Raw genomic sequence first — 18,881 nt, forward strand, 5'->3', positions numbered from 1 at the left:
TTGAGGATTTTTCCGCTGCTTTTCATTTAATTAAAAATTTTAAAAGTTATTCTTGTCCTATTCTTTTCCCCAAATTTGAAAGCTGAGTATATACTTCCCTTAGATTTCTCCTGTATGATAAACATAATTGGCACATTACAGAAGGAATAGTGCTAAGGCAAAGTTTTGCATATTGATCTTAGTCTGCTTCTACATGGTGATGATTCTCTGTGCAGCTCTCCTTGCTGCTGAGAATCCAGATAGCAAGTCTACAAACCTGAGGTCCCTCCATCAGCCTCCAGCTCTCAGAGACTAAACATATTTATCTGTGTACAACATTTATACATTAACGTTTGGATGGATTGCATTTCTCACTCTTTAGGAAAGGGGCTATAAGCAAGATGTTGTGTTTTGCTAGCAAGAAGCTGTACTTTCCCCCCTTATATTTATGATCATCAGTATTATATTTATGATCTCCAGTATTATATTTGTTTAGTCCTGAGTATTACCCCCCTCCCCCGCCAAAAAAAAACTTGTTGGGGAAAAGGGTTAAAACCCTGAAAACTAAATATCAAACAAGATGTCATTAAATTATGTTACAACATCTGAGCTATTCTTTTGTGGTTGCTGGGCAGCCTAATAGAGCAGCAACACTGTTGTGGGGAGGTGAGTATGCAGAATGCTCACTCTCCCCACAATAAAAACCCCAGTGGCCAGCAAGCACAGACAAGAGAGGTGTGGAGCCTCCCCAACCACAGTGCTGGACCAAGCTGCCACCCATCCCCTAATGATCTTTGCAAAATGATCATATACTCCACGAATCTAATGAAGTCGGGTCTGACTCACAAAAGGTTATGATGAAATAAAATTTAGTAAAGTCTTTAAAGATGCCACAAGACTTGCTTGTGACTGACAACTGGACCTTTTCTTGGAGACACATAAAAACCAGTAGAGCTATGCACAGTCTTAATGAATCATCACAGAGCTCTATTTCTCACAAATATTTTTTCCTGCTAATTATGATACATGCCACTTGCCTCCCCAACGAGGGCCCAAAGTAATATACATCATTATCTTTCCCCGTCATTAAGGGAATTTTTAACGCTCCCATCCAGGGGGAAAACAAAACCCAATGGTTTGCAAAGTAATCCTTCAAGGGGAGTTTCAATCCCACAAAGCGCGTTAGTTAGCAGAGATCGCGCCAGTTGTGAAACTTCATATCCCTCTTTTGTAGATCGATGGTTGAAAATGTTTGCTTCTCCCCCTCCTTCCTTCCTTCCTTCCTCTGCTGTTGCCTCAAGCAGACTAATTATGCAGCAGATGATCCACATCCACGTGTCTCCTACTATCACTTCCCTCCGCCTGGGACTCGCAGTGAGTCCCAATTCTGCCCCTCGTGACCAACTCACAGTGTCCCGACCCAACTTCCCTTAGGTGCTTCCTAACAGACTGAACAATGCAGCCCTCTATTCAGCGGCTTCGAATTACAATAAACCTATTGCACCCCCCTCCCCTTCCACTTCAGCGAGTGCCTAAAACTCCACCTCCAATAGGAGTCGACGTTTTGTGCCTGCGCAATAGACTCTTGATCCCTCGTGCTGTTAGTGTGCGTCATAAGTGTGCGACTCCGGTCTCTTAGCAACTAAGAGAGGCGTCCGTGATGGCTGTGGGGCGCTTGGTCGTCTTGTTGTTGCTTGTGCTGTCGGGGAAGGCTGAACCGGAGAAAGAAAACAACACCCAGTACTCAGAGGAAGTTCCCGCGAACGAAACGGGACCCAGCGAAACACCCGAAGTCCGGAGGGAAGAGAGAGCCGGACACAGCACGGGTGAAGAAATTGGGGGTTACAGGTGGTGGTCACTGTTCTAAAATATAAGAAGTGTAAAAAGAAAGATTCGCCCTCAGTATCATCTAATGTAGCATCCTGCTCCCTCAGTGGCAGGCCAGATACTTTTAGGAAGGCCATTAGCAGGCAAGAGGATCTTAATGCCAGCTCCTGGGAGATAATAACAAGCGGGGGGGGGGGGGGGGGGTTGTTATCTCCCAGGAGCTGGCATTAAGAGATGCACTGCCTCTGAAAGTGTGGGGGTTAAAAACAAACAAACTACCATAACCATGGCAGCTTGGGAAGCCAAACAGTTTTGAGAAAGGGCCAGATCCTCTCCTGCTGCCATTTCCCTTTTGTTCGTTCCTGTTTTTAAGATAAACTCTATATGCAATGTGTAGTGGGAGAGCCAGTGTGATGTCACTGGTTAGACAGTTGGAATAGGATCTGGGAGACTGGAATTCATGTTCTCACTCTACCATAAGAATTGTGTGAGTGACTTTGGACAAGTCACACTGTATCAGCCTAATCTACTTCACTTGGTTGTTATAAAATGGACAAAGGGAGACCCAGTACGTCACTCTGAGCTTCTAGTAGGAAGAGTGAGATAAACATCAGATAGGGTAATAGAAGTTACAAAGTGCCTCTTTTTTCATGATTTCTTTCTGCAATCATGAATGCTGACACTCTTCATTCCACCCCTCCAAGGTCCTTTGTCAGTTTGCCCCTGTGACCTGCACTCTGGCTTCTGTGACCTTAACTGCTGCTGTGATTCAAGATGTGGCTCAGAATGCAGTGTGGAGGGCTCTGGGTGCCCCTTTTCCTTCTGCCTTCCAGGCAGCACCAGGTGAGGCAGCTGAATCATCCACTTTCCAGTATGCAAGAAATAAAGGCATTTGGTGAGGTACAATTTTTTCTACTTGGGAAAAGTTGGCTCCACATGTCTGGTGTCCTTTAGGCAGAACTTTGTTTAAGAAGCCAGTTTAATTGTAACCAATTAGGTGGGGGAGGCTCTGAACTACTTTGGGACATTTCACACATATTGTGAAATTAGGAAGAAATATTTTTTTGAGAATAAGTAATCTTGCAAATGTTAGAATTCTCCACTCTGCAAGCCCACAAGTACCACACATAATGTATTCATGCCCTGTTCTTGTTAGTTTGGTGAGATCTTGTAGGCAGAGTTACATGGAAAGGTCCAGTTAGACCTCTTTATGTATCTTATCCTATAACGATTTGAGCTGAGATGAAAGGATTTTCAAGAGACTCCATTTGGGCTAACATTGGAATAGTTTTCTTGGGTCTGTATGAGAGCAGGAGAGGGAGGGAGACAAACTGCACTTCATCAGGATTCCACATGTTTTGCTTGCAGAAGTGTTGCAATTCAGACCATAGTAGCCTGGATGGGAATTATCTCTTCCCTGAAACCTTAGGAAACCACTATTATTCAGAATTAACAATACGGAGTTAGCTAGATCAGTGATCTGAGCAAACAGAAGGTAGCTTGTCATGTTCAAAGAAGGTGTGTGTATCTGGAGCCTGGAAGATTACAGAACGTACTGTTAACTTATTTTCCTATGAATCCAAAAATAAGTAAATTCACAGAGGCTCATTCCGCACATGCAGAATAATGCACTTTCAAACTGCTTTCAGTGCTCTTTGAAGCTTTGCGGAATAGCAAAATCCACTTGCAAACAGTTGTGAAAGTGGTTTGAAAATGCATTATTTTGTGTGTGCGGAAGGGGCCAGAGCTTTGATACTCCTCACTGCCATAAATGAGCACAAATTGAAAGGAAGAAGAGCAGCTCTCTAACAAAACATACTCTGTTCTTCCTTGTGTTCCACTGACATGCCAGTCTGATAACTCTTGCAATTAGCTATGTATGATTGACAGTAATTGTTGTGAATATATTGCTGACATGCTCCCCCTTTTGCATGGTAATTTTTCTTGCTTCTCTTTTGTGCTTAGGGCTGTGAGTCAGATATGTTTAGAGGAATCTCTCATTTTCCGAAATAATACCCCTTACTTCACTGAAATAGTTCCTGATTCTAGTGGATGTAAATTGCTTTTCTGTGTACAGCTAAATAACTGTAAGTAGAAAATGTAGTATGGAATGTTACTCTTTTTCTCAATGTTGCTGTTCTCTTTTTGGCTGCCCAAATTCTTTGATGCCAGGTTTATGTATCGAAGTATAAACAACATAACATAGTTCACAGGCATCTGCTGAAGACACAGATTCTACAACTGCCTATTTCTTTCATATTCTAGTATTTCCAGTTTGTCCTGATAGTAAATGTATATTTATCTTTCTTAAAATCTCCCCCCCCTTTCCTTTGAGCAGTAGTAAAATACAGGTAGTTCTATCACCACTGAATTGATCTGAGTAAAATTTGGGTAGAACTGTTTGGGACTACAAATATGCTCTTGTCACATTTGTGTCAACCTTTTAAACTATCCATAAATTCTGTTTCTATATGCAAAGTACATCATCTTCCTTCTGTGTGTACCTCATGCCTTTAGTTTTCCAATCTTCAGAAAATTCATCTGTTCAAGAACAAAAATGTGTCCTAGAAATGAATTCAGTGTTCTGGATGAATGTCTTCAATAAAATACATCTGATAATGAATTTTTAAAAAAACTTTCCCTTTTCATGAGAAGTATGATATTGCTCATTCCTGTTTTAATATAACTTCCAGATCCAACTTGGCAGCTCTCTAGTCTTTCTATGTATGTATTTAATTAAAACATTTGTTAGCTGTTTGTTTCTCTTGCAGAACTCAAGGAAGCTTACAATGGAAATAAATCCATTATTTCAAAAATTAAAAACAATATTAAGAAAGCAACAGTCATAAAATATCACAATTTTAAAAACTTCAAAAAAACCCTAAAGGTTTGAACTTTAACAACTTGTCACCCCCTAATGCCATGTGGCCTTGATTATAGGACTAAGCTGTGCAGCTCTGCCTAATTTGACTAGGCCGTTTCCGCACGGCCTTTTTATGGCGCCCTGGGAACGGTAAAAACGCCGTTCCCAGGGAGCCATTTGCACAGGCGGCGCTGCTGCTAAGCAGCAGCGCCGACCTGGCGTCGTTCCCCCTCCCCCAGGGCGGCATCAGGCCGCCCTGAAAAACAACCCTTTAAAGGGTTGTTTTTCCCGCAACAGCGTGTTCCCGGCGGCACGGTGCGAACAGCACCGCCGGGAACATGCTGTTTCCCTTCCCCGTCCGACTCACCGTGTCCCCGTCGTCGGCCTGCTGGCCGTCGAAGCCCCGCCCACGCTTTCCTCCGACTCCTGGAGGTCGGAGGGCAGCGTGGGCGGGACTTCGATGGCCAGCAGGCCGACGACGGGGACACAATGAGTCAGACAGGGAAGGGGGCAGAGGCGGCTCCATGCGGAGCCGCCTGCCGTCCGCCGGCCTCTCCTGAGGCCGCCCGCACACGTGCGTGCGAACGGCCTCCACCTCCACACCGGCAGAATTCTTGCCGGCATGGAGGCGCATCGACGGCCTTGCGGAAACGGCCCTAGATACTGAGAATGCCTGTCTCCTTTACAATAACTTTCAGGTTTCTTTCTAACATTTCATATATAGCAAAGCTGAACTATTACCAGAAGCCACAAGTGATAACAAAAGAAAACTTACCAGCACTGTCAGCACAATATGGAGGGCCATCATTCATCTTACGAGAACAAACTGAACAATCTCCATCTACCTTTTACCGGGTGAGTTGACTCTCTGCTATTGATAAGGATTTTTTAAAGTTCCTGTTAGTGAGAGAACTACTTCAGAGACTCAAGATAAAAAGTCTGAAGGTTATTTTCTCCCCTTTTCAATCTGTATCCTTGTTGTAAAGTGTCCTTTTCACAGTGTGATGAAAGATACCCATTCTGTAAGAGGAATTGTGTATGATGAGATTTTGCTTTAGTGTGTATGCTTGTTTTGCTGGAATCTACTCCATCTGTCAGCTTTCCTATTTCATTTCAGGTAGGGGATCCAATCCAGATTTACTTTGCTACTTCATCTGTATTGAGTGTACTCAAACAACCAAGAAGCATGATTGTCAGCCAACTTTGCACTGATGAAAATCCTGCTGGTGAGCATGGGGACTTCAGCCGTGTTCCAATATCTTCTAGTAGGGACCCACACATTTTGTCAGCTATTGTTTTCAGTAGCCACTGATGCTTCTACTTCACATAGAAAAAGTGTGTCATTTTTCGCTCTCTGCTGACAAGGGGTTTTACAAGACAAGAGCTGCAAGAGCCTATGCGTTTGCAGACAGTTTTCTGTTTCAGCCTCTGTCAACAACTCTTCATCCCAGCACAAGATACAGTCTGGCAGTGTTACAGAAGAAACACTTCTTGCCTCTCTGTGTTAGCAGCAACTTTTAAAATGCTTTCTTCTCCTATGCATGAGAGACTTTGGAGCACTGAAATGAAATTTTGGGTTGCCACAGGTTACTTAGCAACTGTATTTGAGAACCTCCATCTACCATTGTAATTATTTATTGAAATGTTTAAACCTCCCTCTCCTCTTGGCTCAAGGCAGCTTGTAGCCTGTTTACTACTTGCTTTCAATGCTCACTCTCTTTGTGGCTTGTTCATTTCTTAGGTTTTCTGGAAAGCAAAAGCACAAGCTGCATTCGCATCTTTACTAACCTGACAAGCAGCTGCACCTCTGATCCTGCCCTGAATGCCATTTCATACTACCGTGACTTCAATGTGCTGAAGGTGTCCCATCATTTTTGGTTTGCTTTTGACTTCATTGTTTTTGCTATTTTGGTGCTGACTTGGCAGTAATTCAAGTGCAAGTAATGCTTGTCAGCATGGCATAGTGGTTAAAAGTGGTGGACTCTAAATCTGGAGAACAGGTTTGATTCCTCACTTTTCCATGTGAAGCCTGCTGGGTGACTTTGGGCCAGTCAAGTTCTCTCAGAACTCCCTCAGCCCTGCCTATCTCACAAGGTATATGTTGTGAGAAGAGGAAGGGGTTATCATTATAAACCACTTTGAAATGCATTAAGGTAGAGAAAAGTAAACTATAAAAACCAACTCTTATTTTTGTACATTGCTCAAAGACCTTAGAATTGTGGGTACTTAGCTGACCTCATTTTGATATAATATCTTATATCAGTTAGTTCTGCCTTTATTTTTAATGACTTAGGAACTGTCAGAAAAGAACTGGTTTCTGCTGGACTGTTACAGGCTGGAAAAGGTTCTGTTTTTGTTTTTTAAATGGCTTTTCTGGAATAATGCCTTCTCTTGCCCTGTAGTGCAAACACTGCAAAAAGCCCCCACAGTCAACCTGAAATCCAAATTTTGCTGTGTAGATACTAAGGCATCTCTCTCTTCTGTTTCAGGTCCCAGTAAATTTGACTGTTTTCCAACCCTTACAGGTGAGATTATTTCAAGAATGATAATCTGAGCTAATATATTCTGAACTTTTACTTAATTTATTTATACCCCTCCCTCGCCCAGTGGGGACCCAAGGTGGCTTACAGAATTCCTCCCTTCTCCATTTTATCTTCTCTCTGCCTCTGTGAGGTAGATTAAGGTGAGAGTGTGTGACTGGGCCATGATCACCCAGAAAATTTCCATCACTGACTGGCAATTTTGAGTGAAATGGAATTTAACTGTATCTCAGAACACTTACCAGTCAGAGACAATGTGGAAAATGGAAAAGTTGCAAGCAAAGGGATAGAAATACAGAGAGTGATTTGGAAGCTGAAAAAAGCTACTGAGTTTTAATGGATAGGAACACAGCATGTGAATAAAAATAAGATATTCCTTATTGCGCTTTGTTGTCTCCAGGTCAAGATTATTCCTGTCTCCTTGCCTGCGTCTCCCATGCTGATTGGCAACACGTGCTACAATGCTGTTTCTGAGGTATCTCATTAGTTCAACAAACACCTCATCAGCAGAATAACAGCTGGATTGGTGACCTTTCCTAGTCTATTTTCTCCCTCTGACTGTTTATCATGCTTTTAGGTGATCTATAAAGTGAAGTTCAATGGGATCCATGGAATTCAGAATGTTTCTGTCCAGTTTAAAGTGGACAACATATATGGAAACCCAAGATCCATACTGCGACAGCGTTTTTCTCTGAGCTTTTGGGTTAGTGCCTCTTTTGCAATCATTCTTGGACTAGGGGATAAGGTGAAGTTTGGGGAATTTATACAACTGTATAAGTTGGGGAAATAACATGCAACAGTATTATTAGTGTTCTGTTTTTGTGAACTACAGAGATGCCAAGGATATAAAAATTAGATGAGTAGTCTAAGCGGAATTTTTTGATCATGAGTTCTTAGAGTTGAAAGGAGTTGAAATATAAGTCTACATGAGTTGAGCGTGGGTTCAGTCAGTCTCAGGCTGATGAACTGTGCAAACATTTTCTAGGTCTAATACTGTAGTAGAGCTTTCTGTTCCATATACCTATGTAGTGCCACTTAATAAGAGAGCTGCAAAAGGAAAGTTTCGCTGCTTGAAAATGTAATTCCAGACATTTCTACAGGTAAGAAAGATTTTGCAGATGTCGACAGACAGTTTAGAAAATTCCCTGTCCAGGTGGCTGGCGCTAACAATGACTATAGTTCCAAGCTTGTAGTCTGTGTGGTATTGTGGTGTATAATTTCTCATCATATTTAACCCTTGCATATAAGAGAGTTCCCAGATGGGGAGCAAGTTAAATGGTTTTCTTGCCTTCTGCTGCCTGGTACATTTATACCTTTTGCATGAGTGGCTGCGAGGCAGTCTCCCTTTCAATAGAAGAGTAGGCATCTAGCATCCAATCTCTCTAAAAAAAATTAATGTTAATCTAGATTAAATTTTGCAAGCTATAAAGCTAATTCATTGTGTGCATTAAAAAGCCAATCTTTGCCTTTCTGTTCCCTGTCTGTATTTTATGTGCTACAATATTTTCATTTGTCTAGCTAAGTGCTGTCGTTCCTTGCCCACCCATGCCACATTTCCCCCCTCCTTTTCTCCCCTTTAAGGGAGAGGTTCCTTGCAAATTTTACGTATTGATTCCCTTCAAATGATTTCTGGCCATTGTTGCCTTTGCATGTCACAAGGGAGTGAGCTGCTGGCATGTAGGGATTGCTACCTGGAATTGGGGCAAATATTTTTCTTTAGCATTTCTGATGTGTTTACATGTGGTGAATCCCCAGATGGTCACCTTTTGTGCTGTTGATGGGCAGCCCTAACCAAGGGGCTGTGCATCTGGCTGCAGTACTGCAGCCATGCTATGCTGCTACTCCCAAAGAGGCTTCACAGCAGTGTGGGGAGACTTAAAATGTCGAAAAGTCTCTTTTTTGGTGCTGTAACTCTGCAGTCCCAGCTGCTGGCACCATGGGGCAAATGGCCGGGAGGGAGCCAACTGAAGTCAGGCACTCCCCTGGACCAACCCCGCTGGGCCAGCTGTATGGGCACAGGATGCTGACACAGCATCCTGTGCCACTTCCCACTGCCAGAAAGGGTGATGGCCAGTCCACACCAGTGGATTCACTCTTCTGCCGGAGTAAGTGCCCCAGGGAGGACAAATCTGTGTCACTCCTACAATTGGATTCTCCCCGCAAACCTCCCCCCCCCATGGAACTGTAAGCAAATTAAATTTACTAGGACTCCAAAACACTGTTATACAGCAGTGAACGCATGGACTTCGGTCATAAGTAAATGGGTTCAGCTAACCTTTCTTTGTCATTTCAATCCCTGGCCATTACCCGCTTATTGAGTCAGCAGGCCATAGTCTGTGCAGAGAATTATATACCAGATGATGTCATTTCACCCTATTTTGATTCTTACAGAATAAAAGCCCTTCTTTCACCAAACAAAGAAGTGGGAATCCTGGATATATCACTGGAGCACCACTAACAGCTTTATACAATGGCACTGAGCAATATGTATCCTTTGTAGGAATAGACTTTACATTTGCCGTATGTTGTGGTTACAGGTTTTGTACTATTGTTTCTTTCAAGGGCTGTTAGTTTCCCAGTGTCCTGCGGCACTCCAGATGTTATAGACTACAATTCCCATCAGCCCCTGCCAGCATGGCCAATTGGCAGGGGCTGATGGGAATTGTAATCCATAACATCTGGAGTGCCAAAGGTTCGCCACCACGGTGCTAGAGGGTGGATTTTTGAGAGGCCTTTTTGCTATTCTTTGAATGATTATGTGGGTTCATATAGAACCAGCACAGCAACCACAGTCTAGAATTACTATACACTCAGGCCTGAGTTTAGTATTCTTCTCAAACTCTTGTCTGGCATTGTTTGATGTCTGTTTTGTCACTTTCTATCTCCTTAGCCATATGGGACATACAGATAAACTTCTGTACAAAAGAATAAAATGATAGAAATCTTGAAAGAAAATAGTAACATTCTGAAACCAGAGAGCTCAAAAATGATGATTACTTACATATAATAGTAGGGTTTGCTTTTTTCAAAAAGTAAAGATAGTCCCCTGTGCAAGGACAGGGTCATTGCTGACCCATGGGCCGATGTTTATGACTTTGCTAATGGGGTAATTTGCCACTGCTTCCCTAGTCATTTACATTTTACTGCCAGCAAGCTGGATACTCATTTTACTGACCTCAAATGGTTTGAAGGCTGAGTCAACCTTGAGCAAGCTACCTGGAACCCACTTCCATCAGGACAGAGCAGAGCCTGGATTGCAGTACTACAGCTTTCCATTCTGTGCTAAGAGATGGGGAGAGACATAGAGCAGCAGGTAAACATGCCACTGGTGTTACTAGATCTGCTAACAGCGTTGCCTGAGTGGATGTAGGGTCAGAGTTGGCAGCTGTTTATTGCTAAGTTTGGCTCTAGATTAGGGTGTTAGGAGGTCCATTGTTGTTTCTGTGGATCGGTTTTAAAATTTAAATTTGTTTGTAAGCAAAGAAGGCCCTGCTATCCAAGGTCTGAGAGAAAGAAGAATCATTATCCAAGATGAGTTGTTGATCATTGCTCTACCAGGTTTCGCTGGTTTTCCATTACCCTCCCGTTTAGCTTCTTGACCCTTCTCCTTACTTCAGGTAACCATCTTGCAGAATCAAGATAATGGACAGTGCTCAGAGAAGAGATACGGGATACGGTTTAGAGAGAACATGAGGACTGGCTGCAAGTTCAAGTAACACTTCTCCTATTCTCTTACATGGTCACAACTTCTGCCCAGATGTCATAGCCTGATTTAGCAAGCCATTGCTATCTGTTTCCTCTTTGGCATATGAACTGAAGCATTTGGCAAGAGGCTGCCCCTCTTGCTTCCTAAACTGTTCTCTCATTGAAGGACTGGATTATGAATGCTCCAATTCCATGACCTATGAATCCCATTGCAGCAATCAGAATCTATGCATAGGATATCACCCTGCATAGAAAGATGAACTCATTTGTATGCTCTTGTGTGCTGATAGGACTACATATGATCATTTTGTTAGACGATGTTTCTATATAGAGATTGAATTTCATTGACGCTTCAGACAACATAGTCTCTGTTTCTGTTGTCTCTAGTTCATCCTTCAAACTGGAAGAAGCAAACTGTAGCCACTTGCAGGAAAGTCTATATCAAGCCTTCCAAGGGCAACACAACCCAGGGAGGCTGGCCATAACTGGTAATGCTGATGTAAACCAGCCAGGAGAATGGAACAGCATCTTCATCCAAACGTGCAACATGCAGGTAATGCAGTGGAAAGGCAGCAAGTTTCATATGGGTGTTCCCTTTGCAGACCCATGCCATAATGTTTGAAGGATCAATGGGCATTGTCTACCCTATAGGCAAAATTTTCCTCTCCAGTAAAATGAAATGGATGTCCAGTGGCACTTTAAAGTCTTACAAAGATTATTCTAGCATAAGCTTTTGTGAGTCACAGCTTTCTTCGTCGGAAGCATGTGTATATCCATTGAAATACATTTATAGTTGCATTCATAAGTGCTCTGGAATCTCTTCAGTGTTATCATGATTGTGTTTTACCAGAACCATTAGCATAGTATCTAATATACCCACAAGACCTTATTTAACTGGGCCAAAGGGCATGTTCTGTAACTTTTTGCTTCCTTCAGTTAAGAGAGTAACGGGGATAATACAAGCCTCATATTCTGTATCAACGCAGCACTGATCAGTGATGAGCTTTTAAACGTATTCCTTGTCATGTATTGCTCTGCACTAGGGCACAGGTGTTGCAATATGTTATTCTGGGCCTTCCCTTGCCACTGCTGTTACCTGATGAATTATTGCTCTTAAGGTTACCCTTTATTTTTTTCCCCTTAGGATGAGCATTGTATGATTCCTATGTACCTGGAGATCCAAGTGATATGGGCCCAAGTGGGCCTCCTGTCGAACCCACAAGCGCAAGTTTTGGGAGCCCGGTATCTTTATACTTGTAAGCCTCTGCAGGTGAGTCATTAAGACTGGCAGGGGGGTGCTTATTCTCAGTTTTTCCAAGTCTTATTTTTATACATTTTAACGTGAAAAATTACAAGTCTAATCCTTAAACAGATATTCAGGTAAGATGCATGGACAAACCTGCTCCAGTTAAAAGGAATGGTGAAGTGGGATTGTACAAATGTTATTAAATGGATGTAGTACTAGTCCAAATTAATATGCTGCAGTGGCAGGAAGTGGAAGAGGACAATTTCTAGGGCAGTGTCAGCTGCTGCCACTGTGGGGCTTGTTTCCACTACAAGGTTTGCAAGGGAGAGTGGTCTCTGGCCCCGCAACCATAAAGTGCAGTAGAACAATTGCCTGATAGAACAGGAGGCAACTGACAATGTTGTGTTTGAAGGCCCTGAAAATTACTCTAGGCTCTTTGCATGTAACGATGCTTCCTTTGGGCCACGGTTCCTGCTTATCAATAAGAAGGCAGTTCTGGTAATCTGCAAGAGCAAATGATTGTGCAAGGCAAAGGAGCTGGAAAAGGACACCAGTGTTCCCTTCAACTCCCTTTGATATAAATCATGTCCCCCCATTCTGCCCAATAATGAAGTGTTTGTTATGGTCTTCCGCCTTAAATAAAGGTCTTCAATTCCTGACAATTGTCTGTCTGAACAATCTTTGATTTACAATCAGTTTGGGGGTAAAGAGACCATTGAGCAGATTACTCCTTCATTCTTGTGGACTTCAAAAAACAGGCTGTGGGGCAGCAACTGGACAAGGCCCTGTGGATCCTAAGATTTCCCCCCCTTTTAGTCCTTAGGTACATATATGAACATGTTGCCACTGATGACTACAGTTGCCTTCACCGATGTCACCAAGTGGCCAGAGCCACCACGTAGCCAGCCTGGAGTCTACTGGAAACTTCCATTTGATTTTTTCTTCCCTTTTAAAATGGCACTGAGTGGTGTTGGGTGCAGTTCAGGAATCCAAGCTGGCACCCTGCTGGTGACCTTAACACTATGTGGAGCACTTGTCTCATGAACTGAAGAACCGTCTGTCTGATGGAGGGAACAAAGTCTGCAAGAGTCATATCAAGGTGACTGTGCTTAATTAGCCTTTAATTAGGACTGATGGCTGCATGGATTACTCTGCTCCAGATAAAGTTAATCCTCCCGGTGGAAGGAGCAGTATGGAACCAGTGTGTTAGATGTCTGAGACAGTTGGAGTCCAGTCTGTTCTCATGGGCTTGTAAGGATGATCTGTAGAACCATCAGCCCATGTCAGATGCAGGTGCCATAGCCAAAATTTGGCTTTCACCCACACTGTGGTAACTTATGAACAATTGTGTCTTACGTGATTTTGCTGTGTTTCTTCAGGAGTGGATGTCCTTACTTCACCTTTTAGAGTCTTTGCATTTTGGCTTGATTAAGGTGAGGGATCCAAGGTGGTACTGGCACAATTTGCACCCCTAAAGGCATCTCTAGGGAACTGTTTTAATGTGAACATAAGAGTCCTTGGATCTCCTCACCTGAACTCTTGTGTTCTATCTTGAAATAAAAGTTACTATCAGAGTAGGAGGAAATCTTTAACTTCAGGTATGGTTTCCTTTCCTTGTTGGGGTGAACTCAGGACAATTGGTAGGTTACACGTTTAAGAAAAAAATAGTTATCTAAATGGATAAAGAACTGGTATCATTCCTCTATTGATAATCATGCCCTCATGCTGTGATTTAGCTTTAATAGTGCCAGTTCTTGGTCTTTGTACTTGTTGCTGTGGTAAGAAGCAGACTTTCCCAGAGCAGTTACAGCTATTATTGACATCACAATTACCGTTCAAGATACTTCCACGTGGTTTCTGAAGATATGGCAGAAGCTGGGGTGATGTTGCATGGGGATCCTTAATTGTGTGGAACGTATGCACCTTTAAGTATTAGTTATGCTGTATCAATATGAGTATTTGGTGCGAACTGGATTCTTGTTTTATGTGTGCTGCAACTGAAGTTCTACTGAAGGTTCTCAGTCTTGTATATTTTCAATGAACATCCTTGATAACCAAATCCAGTATATAAAACATCCCAAATGGGATCTCTTATTACAAAATACTTTGCATATCAAAAGCTTCCTTATGCAGCTTGTGTTGTCAGCCACCATTCAGTAAGCTTAAGCAGTTTTTCTCTTTCACTGTTGCTTCACACAATAGTGTGCAGATGTCGTCCCAGGTGTCTTTCTTTTAAGATGAAACTACAAGCGATCAAAACATGTTGTTCCTTGGCTATCCTCTGAGATACAAAAGGAATGTAGTTGCCTCTGTAGTATCTGGAAGTTTGTATGGCTGGAAACCTGTTTGTTTACAAATTGCCATTACCTTCAGAAAAGCCCTGATTAAATGGATAGTGCCTCAGAGAAATGAATTTATTGTCAGGGGGGTAGGAATGCTAATGGCTGTAAACATCCTTAAGTCAGAGCTATGGTTTCATTTATGGAATTCTACTGTTGTAGTTTCAGAGACAGCCTAGATGAAAAGCACTACCATCTCAGAAATGTGTAAAATGACATGGTACCCATGCCTCTCTCCTCACTGTGGGGAGGGTGCAGGGTAGCATGTAGCAGTTTGGAAGCGCCCTACTTCAAACTGTAGCATGTGGTTTCACAGTCACCTCTAGAGGCATCAGGACGAGTGGCCTCCTGCCCTGTCAACTATAAAACAAGGACACCAACTGGAACAATTAACCTCAAAGTCCAAGTGGGAAGGTTAGTAATTTACAGCTTTCCAGTTGGGAGTATGATATGAAAGCATATATACTGATGCCTTGGCCTAGTGCCTGGCTTTTATCTGTCCTCAAGTCACCTGGGCTTTGTTATAACTGCTGGCCTGTTTGTTTGCCCCACACGGACTGGTTATGTTGGTGAGCGTGAACTAGAATTGTTTTGGTAGGCATTTCTGCACCAACAGTAAGACTGATAAAAAGTTATGAACATACCTGCATGACAGGTGCTGCCTCATTAGAAATGTACTTATCCCCATGATCCTATAAAGTGTATTCCAGCTACTTTTTGTAGTACGTGATATCACGCACACTCTCCCAAGCCCCTCCTAACACTACGGCTCAGAGACTAGACTGAGATACATCACGTTATTTGACAAAGCTGAGCGTGGCTCAGTGCCTTGATTCCTGCTTGCCCCTTGTAAACTGCTGTGTGTTACTGTGGAATAAGATCTAGGTGGGAGAACGCCCAGCTCCAGCTTTTCTTCCTAATACCAAAGTGCAAAAGCGAAACTGACAAGGAAAACGGCTGTTGGATGAGGTACTGAAAAACTTGTAAAATCACCATTTATGTGCAATCACTGATTTCTTTTCCTAGCTAGGTAATGTGTATCAGTAAATGTCAGATAGTTTTAGTGCCTTAGGAAGTGTTGCTTCAAAGTTAATATTTCTGGATCTCAGATGGCTACCACATGAATACTGGCTGTATGAGTACATGATTCCTGTGTGACTTATAGTGCATGTTGCCTTCATGGGCTTTGACTGCACAGACCATGTAATAACAAAGTCCAGCTTTGTTGACTTTATCTGTTTAAGCATGAGGCCAACTCCCTGGGGGGAAACTCTCAGGAGCAGGTAGTTTCCTGACCTCCCCACCTCCCGCAGTGCTCAAAAGCACTGTAATTTTTTTGTTCCATCTATTTGGTAAAAATCATTTAGGTAGAAGAACTAGTCATACCATGATCCTGCTTGCATCAGCCCAGTGTATAGGTCCAACATGTTATTCGTCTTCCTGTTCAGGGAAAAGCTGCAGGTTTCTGGGTAGGAGGTATTGTTCATGTTTCTCCATAAAGCTTCTCCAAAAGAGGGACTGTCCCTCCATTTGTTTTGAAATAGTTGTTCTCATATCTGAGAACAAAGTCCCAATTGTGCGGAGAGAGGGAGGGAGTCAGGGTGGGCCTGCACATGTGTTGTTAGCTAATGTATTTAAATGCTAGCGCTTTCAGTGCTGAGTAAAGGGAGAAGCAGAATGAAGTTATTAACCCCTCCTGCTTTGCCCCCATTCCTTCTGGAAAGACTTTCCAAGTGGCAATCAAGCAGTAATTGATGGCATTGGGGGATGGGGGGACTTTTGGACTACTTTGCTTCTCAGCTACATTGTTTGGGTACTGCACCATTTGTCAGGAGCCTGGGTATGATCTTAGATGCCTCCCTCTCCATGGCGGCACAGGTCACACATACTGCCAGGCTGACATTTTTTCCATCTGTGCCAGCCCAGGCAACTGATGCCCTACCTGTCTCACCCCAACCTTGGCATGGTAATCCATGCAATGGCCACCTCCAGGCTAGACTTCTGTAACTCTCTCTATGCAGGGCTGTTCTTTAGACTGCTCCAGAAACTCCAGCTGGCTCAAAATGCAGCTGCTCAGGTCCTCATAGGGACATAGTGGAAAACAAACATACAGCCAGTGCTCCGGGAGCTGCATTGACTCCAGATGGAGTATTATATCAGGTTCAAGGTTTTAGTATTAACCTCCAAAGCTCTAAATGGTCTGGGACCATTGTATTTGCAGGACCACCTCTCCCAGTATACCCCTCAAAGAGCATTATGCTCATCAATAACAACCTACTGGAGATCCCTGGCCTGAAAGTTGTCTGGCTATCCTTAACTAGGGTAGTGACTTTTTAGCTTTGGCCCACCTGGTGGAATGCTGTGACCAATGAGACCAGGGCCCTGTGGGACCTATCATAGTTCTGCACAGCCTATAAGATGGAGTTGTCTTCCAGATTCATGGTGGAGGCAGCCAAAGTACCCATTCAGCTGGCCTCTGATCTTTTTACGTTTTTAGACTTTTAATGTTCTTATTTATGTTATATTCGTTATTAACATTATCCTCAAGGTTAAAAAGGGAAAGGGGTCATATTGTACAAATTGTATTTTATCTTTTTATATCTAGTGGTACTTTTAAATTGTATATGTTGTTGTACACCACTCTGAGCTCTGCTTGTTGTGGAGAGCAATTTATAAATCAAAACATGAAATAAAAAATTTAAATTACTATAATGTGTGAATTGTTTCATTCCATTTCTGTCTTACCCCAGGTGTGAAACGTAATTTCTATTTTGACTGAGCTTTCAAAAAAACCCCAAAACCCTGTGCATCTGATGTTAGAAAATACAAGTGATTTCTCACACTGGAAGGATAGACTTCCAAAAATTAATGAGGTTTATAACAAAATTTAATGCTGAACACCTGATTACTGTTATGAATACCCCACAGCAATGTGAATGCCATTAGCCTATTATTAGTATATACTGGGAGAGGGAGTTAGATGAACATCAATTTAAAAAAACACGTATCCTTCCTTACGTAAAATACAGGAAGGTTGAGATGATTTTGCTCGCAATGCATCCCATCTGCCAAAGCTTTAACTACTATCCTAATGTCAAGGAAAAATAGATTCCTATGGGTGTGTTCTACATGATACCCTTTATTCCAGAATACTTCTGCGCATGCAGTGAGGCTGGTCTGCTCCTTGGGTTCTTATAGGTGGGGCAGATTAATCCTTTCAACTAACATAAATTGAGACAATTATTCCAGCCTTCCTGAAAAAAATGCTGATGTCACCAAATTGACTCTATCTTTAATTGTAATCTTGTATTTTAGTAAATGTTAATAAGTGATAGAGTGTTATGAGACCCCCTCTCAACCCCAAAGAAGGCAGTGTACTGCTTGTCTTATATAAAGGAGCATCTTTAACTCTGAGTACTGTTGACTGTGTAAAGTCATGTTTCAAAACCTTACCCTAACTTAAGGTTGCTAAATGCCTGCTGAAAAAAAACAACACTCTCATAACAGATTTAAAGAGATGCTGCCTCTATGCTACGAACATTTCAGTTGCCCATATCCACTCATTAAACCTGTTAAAAGAACATTTTACATCAGTCTGCTGACAACCTCGCAGCATCGAACTTTTCCTTCGCCTCAGTTATGCCTTCGGTAAAACAGGAACAATAGTGTTTGCGATCACAGCACCAGAGAGTGAGGACCAGCAAAAAGGAGGACTGTGAAGCAGGGTGCACATTCCAGTACCATCAAGCCACCGCTTGCACTGCCTGCTAAGCCTAAATTCAGCATGGCCAATCCCATTCGCAGCCAATGTTTTCATTGATTTGCACGTTGGGAAAGGGGTAGATTTACTTGCGCGCGAAATGGGGAAGAGCAGAGGCATGTGATGGGCTAAAGAAAGGGGGAGCAGCTGCCACGAAGCAAGCGATGGGGAGGGGGTACGTGTGGGTGGGGCGTAGCTCTTTGCCGGAAGTCTCTGCACTGACATCACAGCTGCCGGTCGGGTTGGCTCTACGGGAGCGCGCCGCGTGGTCCGGCCGCCGTTGCGAGAGTTCGTAAGTGATGCCTGCTGCAGGGGGTCTCCCATTTCCTGTCGCGCAAAGAGTATTCGGAAGGGGGAAGATGTTGGCAGGGTAGAACATCGGCAGGATTGCCCTGACAGCTGTTTTCCCATTTGAGGTGGTGGGGGTTATCTGGTTGGATAGATCTTCATGTACTTTACTCTTCACTTCAGGTTGATTTAGCCCCCTTCTTAACGTTGTAGTTATCGGTATGCGCAAATTCTTGAGGCGCTAAAAGGGTGATTCCACTCTCCCTTCTGTCAGTAGAGGTTGATACTGGTAGGGGCTCTATTTCTGTGGACAGTTGTGTATTTGTGCCAGGAT

At 42.9% G+C, this 18,881-nt stretch overlaps 2 protein-coding genes across 4 annotated transcripts in view; both read left to right on the forward strand.

Annotated features, from left to right (window-relative positions):
• Positions 1–1,621: 1,621 nt before the first annotated feature.
• Positions 1,622–17,206, forward strand: TCTN3 (tectonic family member 3). Of its 2 annotated transcripts, none has more exons than XM_048506479.1 (14): positions 1,622–1,805; positions 2,511–2,649; positions 3,772–3,893; positions 5,394–5,524; positions 5,787–5,895; positions 6,411–6,529; positions 7,159–7,194; positions 7,610–7,684; positions 7,787–7,912; positions 9,601–9,696; positions 10,827–10,921; positions 11,302–11,467; positions 12,059–12,184; positions 12,977–17,206. In XM_048506479.1, exons 1-14 carry the CDS (start codon positions 1,640–1,642, stop codon positions 13,202–13,204), a joined length of 1,734 nt encoding a protein of 577 aa, XP_048362436.1. In that variant the 5' UTR covers positions 1,622–1,639; the 3' UTR covers positions 13,205–17,206. The 2 variants fall into 2 exon arrangements, with proteins under 2 accessions (XP_048362436.1, XP_048362437.1); XM_048506480.1 differs by having other exon boundaries at positions 1,642–1,805; positions 2,511–2,701.
• Positions 17,207–18,467: 1,261 nt separating this feature from the next.
• The window catches only part of ALDH18A1 (aldehyde dehydrogenase 18 family member A1), a 31,120-nt gene continuing 30,706 nt past the window's right edge, over positions 18,468–18,881 (forward strand). The window contains exon 1 of one of the 2 annotated variants that reach the window (XM_048506490.1): positions 18,468–18,551. The gene's annotated coding sequence lies outside the window, so the exon portion shown is untranslated. Of the gene's footprint in view, positions 18,676–18,881 lie in introns of both variants that reach the window. The other variant, XM_048506494.1, reaches the window with a different exon arrangement.

Source organism: Sphaerodactylus townsendi, linkage group LG08 (genome assembly GCF_021028975.2).
Source record: "Sphaerodactylus townsendi isolate TG3544 linkage group LG08, MPM_Stown_v2.3, whole genome shotgun sequence".
Taxonomy (NCBI): Eukaryota; Metazoa; Chordata; class Lepidosauria; order Squamata; family Sphaerodactylidae; genus Sphaerodactylus; species Sphaerodactylus townsendi.

Excerpts from the sequence above, each read along its gene's own strand:
- TCTN3 (XM_048506479.1), top strand. The coding sequence starts at position 1,640 with ATGGCTGTGGGGCGCTTGGTCGTCTTGTTGTTGCTTGTGCTGTCGGGG. Across the intron at positions 5,525-5,786 it reads CTCCATCTACCTTTTACCGG|GTAGGGGATCCAATCCAGAT; the intron begins GTGAGTTGACTC and ends ATTTCATTTCAG. Across the intron at positions 7,685-7,786 it reads GCTACAATGCTGTTTCTGAG|GTGATCTATAAAGTGAAGTT; the intron begins GTATCTCATTAG and ends TCATGCTTTTAG.